This window comes from Octodon degus, unplaced genomic scaffold (genome assembly GCF_000260255.1).
Source record: "Octodon degus isolate 3935 unplaced genomic scaffold, OctDeg1.0 scaffold00051, whole genome shotgun sequence".
In the NCBI taxonomy this organism is placed as follows: domain Eukaryota; kingdom Metazoa; phylum Chordata; class Mammalia; order Rodentia; family Octodontidae; genus Octodon; species Octodon degus.
In genome coordinates this window covers 5,960,938-5,974,407 of record NW_004524627.1, presented here as the reverse complement: position 1 = coordinate 5,974,407, position 13,470 = coordinate 5,960,938, and the positions used below count along the sequence as shown (strand labels likewise).

The window sequence follows — 13,470 nt, the reverse complement described above, 5'->3', positions numbered from 1 at the left end:
GTCCTGTTTTAACTGCTAATTTGAACCTTGAGTTGAGCCCGAGGAGCAAGAGCATCTGAAACCAGAAACGTGGAAAAGGAACTTGGGCAGGGCTGAAAACAACATTCTTGTACAGCAACTATTTAACCTTCTCTCTGATCTGAAACGCACCAGGAGAAACACTTCAGGCAGCTCTTCCAGAGCAGATAGCAAACAGGGAGGGAGGTCAGGGGGCTTGGGGTCCTCTTGGGTCCGCCCGTCCCTGCCACCCAGTCATCATGTGAACACCATTCAGCAGGAGCCAAAAGACACCACTGAAACAACTCGGGTGGGGCGTTGGGTGGATGAGGGTGAGTGGTGTACGGTGGGTGGGGGCAGTGAGTCACAACTCATATAATCATCGATCAATTGAGTGATTTTAGTCAAGTGAATACATGGCAGGAAAAGCATGAAAATAAAATGAACACATATGGGAATTACTATTAACATAAGTGATAACATCAAAACATCTGGTAAAATGCAGTTAAAAAAACAACACAAATGCAATGGAATGTAAAACATTTTCACAGTATTCAAAGCTTTTGTACAAGACTAAAATTCTAAAAGAGTGAATTACTACTACATGAAGGAACTAGAGGAAATGGGAATTTCAACCATGTCCTATGTATCTGCTGGTGACAAGTCAAGGCAGCTGGGCTGTCATTTCAGGGATGTTTCCTAAGGTATGCTTCCAAAGCAGGCCATCTGCACTTGAACACATCTACAGAGCCACAGCACAGTGACCAGTTACATAGAGTGTGATGGGATAAACAGATCCTGGCCTTGGGAAACAGAATCTGTGTAATTTACTGATCCAAATAGAAACTGGTTTCTGCTCTGGGGAGTACTTGGTCCTAATGCACCAATACCAAGAGCCAAGTGTTACACAAGATAGTTTTAAATAGTGCTCTTGGATTTTCACCTCGCAATCTATCTTCTAAGATAACTATGAATATTCTTCAAGGATTTAGTGGAGTTCTGCCAGTGGCTTCCTATAGACCTCTCCAGAGTGTTCATTTTACAGCTTTGCAAATCCAACATTTGCGCTATCAAAAATTATCACATGACATGTGACCCTCCTCTTTTGGAAAGCAATGGCCAAGCCAATGAGTCTGCACATTGGTTTTGTTACATCCTTTGTTGAGAACAACAAAGGTTAGTGATAATACGGCTTTGGGCTCTTTTCATCCCGAAACTGCTGATGTAGAAGGGGCAGAGCTGGTGTCTAAAATCATCAGTGAAAGACACAGTAAAACTTAATAGCCAACAACTCTGAGGCTGGGATGAAACCTGTAGCTGTGACTCACATTCCCAATGCCATGGGGCCCTTGCTGAAACTGCTGCTTACTGCTGAGAATTTTCCCTCAAAGAGCTGCACAGCACGGCCACCCATTCCCACACTCCTTCTATACAACTACCACTCTATACCCTCTCTTCAGGGCCCTGCTGTGGAATGCATTTCGTCAAGATAAACAGCTATGTATGTGCACTGCATTCTTAACTTACTGAAACTAAAACCCAGCTCACACAGTCATGAGACTGCATCTCAGCTGGATGACAGGAAAGCAGACTATCTAATTACTAAATATATATATACACATTTGAAAATCATCTAAAATAACAGACAAATCATAGAGAATCCCCAATACTTATAATTAAATGTGAGAGGACAAAAAAGGTGGTAAAGTGATTGGACTGCTAGTTGCGCGCAGTTCATTGCATCAGGATAGCTCTCAGGTAGGTAACTAAGTGGGAGGATGATTTCCAGATGAGTATCTCAGGTTGATGATCTTTTTCTGTTTCTGTGTCAGTCCAGGCCACAAGGGAATAGCTACCAGCCTTACTGCCACGTCGGACTTAGGCCTCAACACTCCCCCAGGGGAACAATTACTAAGGCCCTTGAGATGTGACAGAAAATAGAAAATCAGGCTTTGACAGAAGACATTAACATTAATTGTTCAGAACACTTCCTCCGTATTGGACAAAAGGAGCAAAGCTGTCTAAGAGAACTAGTTTATTTACATTACTTCTTAACGTAATGGCTTTGCGGAATACCTGCAGGTACTTGGGAAAGCCACAGAAAGTTTACCTCCAAAGCTCTCTTCTTGGATAGGGTTTCTGTGTCAACTTCCCCACTGCAGACATAGAAAACTAAACAGTGGAGGGGGCCAGGCAAGCAGGGTACTCTGAATCTCTGATCTGGGGGCCACCAAGCTAAAAAGAACTGGCCTCTTCACAGGGAGCAAGAGATGGGAAGTGCTGCAAAATTGTCCTGGGTATACCGGCTCCCGGGCTCCTGAGACTGCTCGAAGGGAGAGTCCACAGCTGCCTCATGCTGCTAGAAGAAGCCACCTCCCCTAAAAAATGCCCAGGGTAACAGGAGGGTTCCCCCCAACCCAGGAGCAGTCAGAAGTAGTCCAAGACACCTTGATCTTGGTTTGCCCTTCAAATGTTCAAAACAGATTTTCTTATAAATCTTGAAAAGGAAGTGTGTTCTTGTCTTGCTGCTGTTCTTTTTTAAAATGTGAAATGAATAAACAAGTACAATTAGAACACAAAGCTCTTCACCTAATTTCACAATTCACCCTGGCTAGTAATTTGCTTGGCTCTTTTACTTTTTTTAAGCTTCTTTTCCTTCTTTAGTTGTCTTTGGAAGGCTACTAACAAACTCCTCTCCCTAAAAATGCTCCTGTCCCTCCTACCCTGTGTTCCTCCTCCTTTGCAGCCCTCTAAGTATCTGGAGGGAGGCCATGCACAGGACTGACGGGAGCCACGGTGAGCCACAGGTGGGCTCCAAGGCCTCAGCAGGCAGGGATCTCCTCTTGCTGCATGTGTGCTCTGAATCTCTGCACTTGTTACTTTCTGAACTTTTCTTATACAGTAAGCATAGGTGCATCTGTTCCTAGCTAACACAGACAGAAAGAGACATTACTCTGAAACTGAAAGTGATGGGATTCACCAACAGCTAGAACACACTAGTTCCAAAGGCACAGGTTAGCCAGTAGATTCATAAGCAATTTGTAACAACACTGAGATGATGCAACACTTAGTTTCTGATGTCCGAGCCCTCTTTTCTGAAAATGGGACTTGTCCAGAAACTTTCTCTTTTAGTGACTGCATCCCTGGGGGCAACACTCTGCCCCATCACACCATGCCCGCCATGCCCCGCTGCCTCTGTCCAAAGCCTTCCTAAACCAAGTGGCCTTCCTTGCCTGACCTGTCTATTCTGGGGTGGGGGGGGAGACGTGAGGAAGGGGCTGGGTGGGGGAGCTGAGAGAACAAAGCTAGCCAGTCATAGTGCCCACACCACTGCACTAGCAGGAGCAGCGTGTGTGACCACGGGCTGCCCCTCACCCACCCACGTTGCTCCCTTCCCACCCACCCTGGAAATCACTTAAAGACTGACTGAAAAGTGGGGCACTCATGGTTCTTCATCTTCTTCATGAAGTTTTTGAATTCCTTGTTCTTCTTGTCCCACTTGTGAATAGCCGTGAGCAGGTACTGGCCCTTCACCTTTCGGCCCATGATGAGGAAGTGGGGACTCAGGTTATCCAGCTGGTGGCATGGGCAGTCGGCCCCATTCTTCAGGAATAGCACCAGCCTCTTCAGGTCCTTCTTTTTGATGGGTCCCAACTTCAGGGGCTTCTTCTTCTTCGGGACAATCTTCTTGTCACCATTTTCTTTCTTCACTTCTTTTATTTTCATCCTCAGAGCTAGAGAAGTGGGGGCAGAGAAGGAGGGAAGGAAAGAGAAGAGACAGCATTTTAGAACACAGTTTTTCATCTGAAACACAACCTGCACCTCTGGTTCAAGTGGAGAGTCACAGGAATGGAGGCAGCAGGTGCCAGAGGGAGGGGGCCTCCTGAACAGAACACTGAAGTCTGCAGTGCTGACTCTGCAGTGTCTAACAGCGCCCCAGGAGTCACCACAGATTTTCAAACCAATTGTCAAAACCAAATCATATTTCTCCTTCATAAAACTCAGTGATGCAGAATATTACACAATGCTATAGAAGGAGGGGGCTTGTCCAATTTAATCCCTATCATGTCAGGCTATAAATTCCAGAACTCAAAAAAAAAAAAAAAAAAAAAAAAACCTGGTATTTTTTAAAGAGAAAGTTAGTGCCTTAGTTTTTGAACATTCAATATTCCTTGAGAGCCGGGCCCCATGGACAAGGCAGACTGAATCTAGGCAGACACTCAGCAGAGAGAAGTCACTGAGGACTTATGCCTGCTGCACCTGAGTGTGTGGAACAGCACAGTGCAGCCTCAGCCTGCGGAACTCCCAGCACTGCATCCCCAGGACACTGGACAGCAGGGACTGTGAACCCTGTGAGCACTCAGCTAGCAGCCACCAACAGGCTACAGCAGAGGAGACCCACGCAGAATTCAACTTCCTGGCTGGTTAGAGAAAGTCCTAATCTCTACATCCAGGCAATGACCATTCTTCATGTCTAACATAGTAGTAGGAAGGCCACTTCTGTTAGCCCAACCCACTGAGGACAGAAGTCTGGTGCACCCACTGGCTTTGCTTCTGATTTTCTCTACAGACTCTGTGTTGACCTTTTTTTCCCAGTGCTGGGAATCAAGTCCTAGCCATGTAGATAAATGCCCTACCCTTGAACTGGACCTCAGCCCTAACATTATTTTTAAGCTGCAGACCAGATCTTTTGATGATGGCCTCACTGGGCCTACTGAATTAGCTTATGCTTCTTCAAGCTAGAGAGTGTTGCTGTTACCACGGATGCCCTTCTAAGATGGGGCAATTCCAGGTATTCGGGAATTGGAAGTCATTTTCCCAGATGCCCATCACCAAATAATTTGTATATTATCTCCAGATTCTTCTGAATTAATTCTCCTGAGTTCTTCTGAATTATTCTTTTTTCAATAACTCAGGGTTTCCACCCACGCTACATGAGGAAGCTCTTGAATTTGAACCACATAAGAGCTAACCATTACGAAAGCTTGTAGTATGCCAGTAAATCTGCTAAATATTTTTCCATGCTTCTTCTCAATTAACTCTAATAACTCCATGAGAAAGATGTAACTATTTTCTCCATCTAACAGATGAGAAATCTGAGGTTTACAGAGTTAAAATGACTTGCCCCAGGTTATCAATCCTAAACCCACATGTGTGATTCAGCTTTCCATTACGATAGCAAATGACAAGGCAATACATTTATAAGGAAGAAAGGTAGATTTTGGATCACAGTTTGAGTCCATGATTGAGTGCTCTGTCACTTTGGGCCTGTGGAAAGACAAGACATCATGGCTGGAAATCATGCTAGAACAAGCTGTCAGCTCAAAGCAGGTGGAAAGGAGAGAGAGACAGGAGGGGGCCAGGGCACCATCATCCTCTTTGGGGTCATACTGCCAGTGCCTAATTCCTCTTACTAGGCTCTGTTACCTTCCAGCATTGCCACATGCTGTGAATCACACTTTAATAGTGAGCCAGTTAAGGGACGCTTCTCCAAACCCTAATGCCACGTCTGAATGTAATTTTAAACACTGTGTTGTCCTTGCTGATTCTGTGGTTCCATAATTCTTTATCTACATGTACTCCAGACTTAAAGCAGTCATTGAATGGACCAAGGCAAAAAGGGAGAGAAACTCAGACCCTCCTCCCAGTTTCACTCATATTAAGAAATGACTTCTCTCATGAAATGTCAAAGGGTTCCTGGCACCACGAGAGACTACTCTAAAAAAGGCAGAACAGCAGTGCAAAGCCTTTGCATCTGATATGTAGTTGCTTAGAAAACCACACTTTTGGCTGACCCATAAAGAGTAAGGCAAAAATCCTAGGAGCAACCTTCAATGAATGTGTCAGTCACTAAATTAAACACTTTCCTAAGTTACTAAATTAAATACTCTTCTACTGCTCTCGTTTTCTGATGAAAGGAGGCCCAGATCCCAAATCCTGCTTAACTCAAGCCCTATATAATACCCCAGACCAGAGAATTGCCTTGATCCATGGGTCACAGGAAGGTCAGAACTGAGCACCAGTGTGCTTGAGTTAGGGAGTGGGGAGGGGGATCAGCACTGACGCAGCGGGCCCCAGCACATGCGGGAGTGAACAAGCAGCTTCCCAACCCACTCCATTTTTCAAGCTCTCTCCCCATGCTCTGATCATGTTTGATTATGTTTGATGGCTGCACCCAAAAAGGGTCAGAGCAGAGGGAACCACAGCCTAGAGGACAAGGAGGAGAAAGCTGCAGAGATCATCATTTGTCTAAGCAGCCCATACCTGGGTCAGCTTCTGTAGCTGCCTGACAAACCTTGAAGCTAGAGGTCCACCAAGAAAAGCCTTTCCCTTTTCTAGTGCATGGCTTGATGAATAAGAGAAGTTCCAGTGGGTTCTCATCAAAGAGCCATACTGCCAGGCCGAGGCAAAGTCTTCCTTCGGCCTCCCCTCCGCAATGCAGCACAAATGGGAGAGGGGGAAACCACTTACTGTAGTTTGGATCCTAAGTGTCCTCCAAAGCCCATGTGTCAAAGACTGAGTGACACCTTTGGGAGGTGACAGAACCTTCATGAGGTACAGCCTCATAGGAGGTCTGTCAGCCATGGAGTATGCTCTAAAAGGGGACTATGTCGACTGGCCTCTTGCTCCATTGAGCGCCTCAGCCAGAAGGAGAACTCTGCCACATTCACCCATCACAATATGCTGATTTGTTCAAAGATATGGGCCAAGTGATCAGGCACTGGAGTCTTCAAAAACCATGAGCCAAAATAAACTTTTTCTCCATATAACTTGATTGTCTTGGGTATTTGTGACAGTGACAGAAATCTGACTTGACACTCTGCGAAAGAAGGCTGCAAAGAGTTCTGCATGAGAGCAAGGGAACAGAACATCTCTCATCCTTAAGACTCTCCAAAAATGGGCCCCAGGCTATTCTAAAAGACCCAAGCTACAGCCTAAAGCCAACAGCTTGGAATACAACATTGATGTAGGAGCCATCGAGCACATCACTAGGGAGTCTCAGGGAGACTTTTTCCTGCACAGGAGGTAGAATGTCTTGAGTGCCCCCCACCCCCACCCCGCTGGCCTCTAGAGCTGCTATCTATCCATGACAGGTACATGTCATTCTCTTTGCTACCCACAACAATCATGGTAAATAGACATAATTGTCATCTTATTAGAATCAAGGTAAAGGAGCCAAACTAAATACAAGGCAATGATTTATAAGAGACATGATCAGGATTGGAAGCCACATCTAAACCCAAAGCCCATGTTCTCTTCTCCCACACCATCACTCAGTGTAAAATGATATTGCTTCAGTGGAAACTATTTCACTCTTTTGATTGTGTTGCTTTAATCACCATTCAAATCAAGAATTAGTGCTCCTTTGCCATGACCATATAAAGTAATTTAGTTTACATGAGGAGGGGTGCAAGGGGAGAAGGGAAAAATTATGGAAATGTGTTATGCATTAGACTGTACTTCTTGCCATTTGGCTCACTTTCTTTCCCAAGATGGAGAGAGTACGCAAGAAGGTACATATGGTCAAACATCACTAACATCTCTTCATCTTTCAAGGTTTATTTTAGGGATGCAGATTACAATGGTTAGATAAGTGGTTATCTGCCTATGGTCGATTTCCTCCTGCCTCGTGGATGGGTATGCAGCCTCACCATGCCATCTGGGGCCCGTTGGCCCTGGAATAGCCAGAGACTCTCCCTCTTCAGCATGCTAATGTGCCTGTACCTCAGGTATCTCACTCACAGCTGGGTGTGCACAACAGTGTGGTAGAACTCAAAGAACCAGAAGGAGCGACAGAACACTGGTTCTGACTGTTATATGACCTCCAGCCCCACTCTTCCATCTGGAAAGGATAAAGTGTGGTCTGGCTGCTGCCTGGCAGAGTTATCATCCAGAGGGCTCATGCTGGCAACACTGGGAATTCAGACCAGTTGTCACCAGCCAGGTTCTCTACCCTGGGCTTTTTCTCCCCCTGACAGGGAGCACTAAATCTAAACTATATCTCAGCTACCTGTAGCAGCTAGGCCCTCTACTGAAACATGACAGGACAAAACACAAACCAGACAATTTCTTTTTCTGAATAATAATTAAAGTCCCAGAAGCATAGGACATGACTCCCACCTAAGCATTACTGCCAGCAAGAATTTAGACACCCATAAACTTTGAAAACTCAAAACTTGAGGCTGCAATTAGGGACCATCTGAGCATTTCTCAGCAACCTTAAAACAAATAATGCCTTACATTCGTTTTCGATCACTCAAACCACATTTCTGCTCACAAATTATGCTTTTCTTGATAGCTTCCCCATGAAGACTGGCCCCATTCCTGAGGCTGAAATGAGAATCAGAAAATCATTATGCCCACCCCAAGCCTGCACTTTTATCAAAAATATCTCTTCCTCCTGACTTCCCAAGATGTACTAACAATGCCACTGCTTCTCCAGTACCTCAGTCATAGTGCTCGGGTGGAGGGCAACCACGGGCCAAGGACCAACCACCTGTGCAATCAGTGATTTGGAATTTCTGTAGGAATCTCATATGGATCTGATGGAAAAGGTGAGAACAGTGCTGAGTTAGGAACCTATCTGACTACAGACTGTAGGTAGAAGGAAAGGTAAAATATGGAGAAAAGCAGAAATGGGAAGATCCAAGGAAATAGCTGGCTGGAGTTAGAGGAAAAAGAAGAGTCATTTTAAAACTCAGAGATAAGAAACCAGGCAACCCAGGGCCATGAAAACCACAGCAGACAGCCATTTCAAGTGGAGGAGATACCCTACAGTTCCAAATGCTGTAGGGATTAAGAATAAGTCTCAAACTAGATCACCGATTTGGTGATTGGAAGGTCACTAGAGACCTGTGGAAGGCTGGGATCTGATGGGATAAGGGCGAATTCCAGAGACTGTCCAGGAGGAGAAAACAAAAGCAGGGTGTACCCACAAACATCAGTCTCCCACACTGCTTGCACAATTACTACTAGCCACTTCTAGCTAGACATGTTAGACTGTACACATAGTCATTCCCACTCTTAGTGAAGTCAATCTAAAATTATAGTCAAAATTCTTATAAACACATAGAAGAAAATGGTAAGGGAAACAAAGAACATATCAACAACATTTTGCATAATAAATGCATAATGTGTGGTAGAACCTGGCTTAATAAAGAAGGAACACAGAAACCCAGCTGCCTACAAAGACAGATGCCAGTGAGAAACAAGCTGGTCCTCACTGAAGGACCCACGAGCCCTCAGAGACAGGGTCTGCCCACCACAAATGTGCTTTGTTAAGTGTAGGGGTTGATGTGAGACCCTGAGAGGGGCACTCAGATCCATTCCCTGGCACAGGCAGCTGCCCCTCACTAACTTCAGCAGCAGACAATAGGTTTATTCTGCACAGAGGTTTGACCAGATGCACAAAAGAGGAGGGAGCAGAGTACTGCACAGGCACCACTGGAATGAGTGAAAGCCTGTAGTGTAAGAATGGACCCTCCAACATCATGCCCTCAGTGAAAGGGCTGAGCCGTTACTCTAAAAACAGCTCAAAAGAAAAGTATCTATGTCCTTTCTCCCTCCACCAAAAAAAAAAAAAAAAAAAAAAAAAACTTCTAAAATGAGAACCAAAAATCACAGGCTCTGAATATAAAGTTTCCAATTCCAAGTCCCGCTCCTATGCTGAAATGCATAGTCAAGGCCTCAGAGGAATCTGAAAAAAGGCTACAAACTTGAATGTTACAGATCAAATCATACAAAAGAAATTCTAAAAACTTATGAGGTAACAGAGACAATGCAGAGAACATTAAAAAGACTTTTTAAATGATAATAAAGTTAGAAATGATATTTTCTTAATAAAACAAGAACACAAAACTATTAAAGGGAGCATTCAGGGACAGAACAAAGTAAAAGAGTACTTAGATATTTAAAATTTTTAAAAAAAAAGCAACCAAAGGATCCAAAACAAATGATTTAAGAGAGTTAAGAAAATTTCCAGAGGAGCTGAACAATATGACAAAGAAAGAAACAGCAAAAATAGAATATAAATCTAAAAGTTGCAACACTTAAATGAAAGGAATTAAGGAAAGATGGTAACAAGAAAACAAGTGGGAGATAATGCCAAAGAAATAACTCAAGAAAGTTTGCCAAAAGTAAAGAGCATGAGTTCTCAGGTTAAAAAGTACCAGCTCAATAAATCATGACATTTAGAAATACCAGGGGATGAAAAGAACTTTTGAAATCTAGACAAAAAGAGAGTATAGAGCTAAAACTAAGAATCAGGCTTCTGAATGGCAGTGGATTTATTGAGAGCAACACTAAGAACTGTAAGATGATAAATGAAGGCTTTCAAAAATAGGTGAACATTACTATGTCTAGGTCATGAGAATCTGTGGCGAAAAAGCAAGGGATAAAGAACTGCATTTTTAAATTAAAATCTTTTACTCCTACTTGACTTTTCTAGACTGCATTTATTTTGAAGCAAAAATCTTAAATTTTAAGATTATAAAACATAAACAAATCCCAAAATGTGTGATCACCGAAGGACAGAATTTACATTTCCAGACTTCCTGGTCTCTGGCCCACTAGAGCGACCAGCTTCAGTTAGGCCTTCTTAAGAATTCACTAAAGAGTTCCACTTTCTCAACTAGTTACTCTGGAAGAGGAAGGAGAGGCAGCCAACAGATCTAGTCAATCCTTGGAATTTTTCAGATTAAAAAATCCATTGTGGGGGCCAGGGAGATGGCTCAGCAGAATAAGTGCTTGCCTAGCAAGTGCAAGGGCCTGAGTTCAATCCCCGGTTCTGGAAAGAAAAAAAAAATCCATTATGTTAGCATGCAGAGTATTTATTTTGAACTGGAAGGGATATTACACCAAGTCCTACTCCTAGGAATAGCTGCCCAAGGTCCTTCAGCTGCAGGTTCTCCCAACTGCAGCTGTCACCTGCTCCCCTTGCTGGTCCACCCAGAGCTTTTTGCTGTATCCCATAATTCCTCCAGTAGGACAGCAAGGACAGATGGATGAGGTGCCACCAAATCTGGGGATCCAGGACCAGCAGTTGGACACATTCTCTCCAACAGGCACCAATGCAAAGCTAAACAGGGACAGACATTAGCCCATGCATGTACACTGATCCCCAGGAAATAGACTTCTCCCTTAAACTACTTTCTTCATTAAAGAGCTCCTGTTTTCCCAAACAGATGACTATAGGAGCAGGAGTGAGCTAGTGACAGTGATGGGTAACCGCCTTATCACCCAGTCACCCTGCAGATCAGGAAGGCCTCCAGACCCGCGCCCCAGCCCTACAGTGCAGCCTACAACTGCCTGCTGCACAGAATCTCCAGGTGAAAAGGTCTGTAAGACTATGAAAGTTCCATGGTGCCACAAAGACAGAGGAACCTGACTCCAGCTCCTCAGCCTAGTTCACTTCCCTCTTGGGTGCACAACCCAGTGGTTAGAGGCAGAAACCACCACCCCCAAATCCAACTGTTCAAAGGAGATTTGCTAACAGTACCAAGTAAGTAAGTACCAAAATGAGAAGCTGCAACCCCCTACCCACGCTCAGCCTCAGGCCCAGGCTCTGGAAGAGCGTGCTTTAAGGTACTGGGGCAGATGAGTCCTCCTGACAAAGCATCTCTGGACAACAGTTTACCAGAACTCTTTGTTCTCAGTGGGAGCCAGTGTTTGGCATCATTGTTTTGTTTAGCAAAGAAGGGAGCTGGCACTTTGTCACAACAACTCAGACTCTCGCCCTGACCACAAACTACATGCTACATATTTACAAGCATTTACCCACTGCAGGACATATGCCCTACAAAAATGGGGGTGGGGTGGCAGCTTTCTCTCCATCTTATATACTGAAAATAGCAGATGTAGAAAATGCACTAGATCTAGTACTATGAATAATCACTATGAAAACAACAATATGCAATGTATTGATTATTAAAACTGTCCTAATAATCAGCTTTGAAACTGTCTCATTGCTATTCGTTTCTCAATAAAATTAATTTAAAAAAAAGAAAATGTGCTAGATGAACTCTTGTGGAAGATTATTTCATTGAAGTTGTATAGTTTTCTGGATCTTATATACAGTAGGGAAATGGTTAGGCAGGAGACTAGAACTTGCAACTTCATGGGCTCCACCCCATCTATCTCTGTCTCTCTCTGTCTCCTTCTGTCTCTCTCTCTCTCTGTCTCCATATGTCTATCTCTCTGTGTCTGTCTCTGTCTGTCTGTCTGTCTGTCTGTCTCTCTCTCTCTCTCTCTCTCTCTCTCTCTCTCTCTCATACACACACACACACACACACACACACACACACACACACACACACACAGCATCAGTATCAGCCATCTGGAATTCCCCTGCCTAATTGCTTCATTTCATGGATTGTGTTGAATCCCATTGACTTAAACTAATGTTGCAAAGTGAAAAACCCCACTTTGAAGGTGCTGCCCATTGTAGTTTTCTTTGGGAAGAAATGTGTTTTGGTGGCTCTAGCAGCAAAAGCCTAGGTTATAGAGTAGGACAAAAAGAGCTCTGGCTCTTCCCCTCCCCTCCCAATGTACACCCCTACCTGTCAGGCCTCCTGCTCCCACAACAGGAGGCAGAGGAAAGTGGATAAGCTGTATACATGTGGTCCCTCAGGAGGACTGCATGAAGCATAGCCCCCAATCCCGGAAAAGCTGCCAAGACAAACAGCTTTTCCCACCACAGGGTCACTGGATTTCCATCCCTCTCCACTCCACCTCCTGGTATTGGCCCAAATGGCAAGTTGGAAGGTGGGATGGTGTCTTGGACAGAAGAAGATGGAGAGTAGGTGAATGGGCTTCACAGCCAGTGAATGGGACAAGCCACGAGCATCCCCAGCTCTAAGAAATGCTTAAGCAAGCAGGTCTAAGCAGCATCAGAATCACCTGGAAGACATGTTAAAATTGCAGTACTGAGCTCTATGCAAGATTCTGATAACTAGCAATAGAATGAGGTCTAAGATTTGTATTTCTAACAAGGGCTCAAAGATGTTAAGCTTATGAGTTAGGAAAGCTACATGAGCACCAGTGGTTAAGTTTAAAGGTGGGGGTAGGTTAGTATTTTAACATGTCACAGTGGCTGGTCAACTCCATATCCATTCCAGTACTGACAGTCTAAATCCAAATGTTCACTTTTCCTTCCTCTGCCTTTGAAATCTGATATGGGCCTTTCCCTGGCGTGATTCCGTCCTGCGTGTCTGTTCTGTGGAGCAGTAGTCATTCACTTCCGTCCGCGTTCTCTCCCACCTAAGTGCGCGCCGCCACTCCATGGAAGATTCAATGGATATGGACATGAGCCCCCTGAGGCCCCAGAATTATCTCTTCGGTTGTGAACTAAAGGCCGACAAAGATTACCACTTTAAGGTGGATAACAATGAAAATGAGCACCAGTTGTCATTAAGAACAGTCAGTTTAGGGGCTGGTGCAAAGGATGAATTGCACATTGTTGAGGCAGAGGCTATG

The 13,470-nt window shown here is 44.4% G+C and overlaps 1 protein-coding gene across 1 annotated transcript in view; it reads right to left on the bottom strand.

The window, feature by feature from the left end:
• Positions 1-379: 379 nt before the first annotated feature.
• Sfrp1 (secreted frizzled related protein 1) overlaps positions 380-13,470 on the bottom strand; it is a 39,623-nt gene continuing 26,532 nt past the window's right edge. The window contains exon 3 of the mRNA XM_004633119.2: positions 380-3,731. Coding sequence (XP_004633176.1) covers positions 3,409-3,731 — 323 coding nt within the window. The 3' untranslated portion in view covers positions 380-3,408. The remainder of the gene's footprint in view (positions 3,732-13,470) is intronic.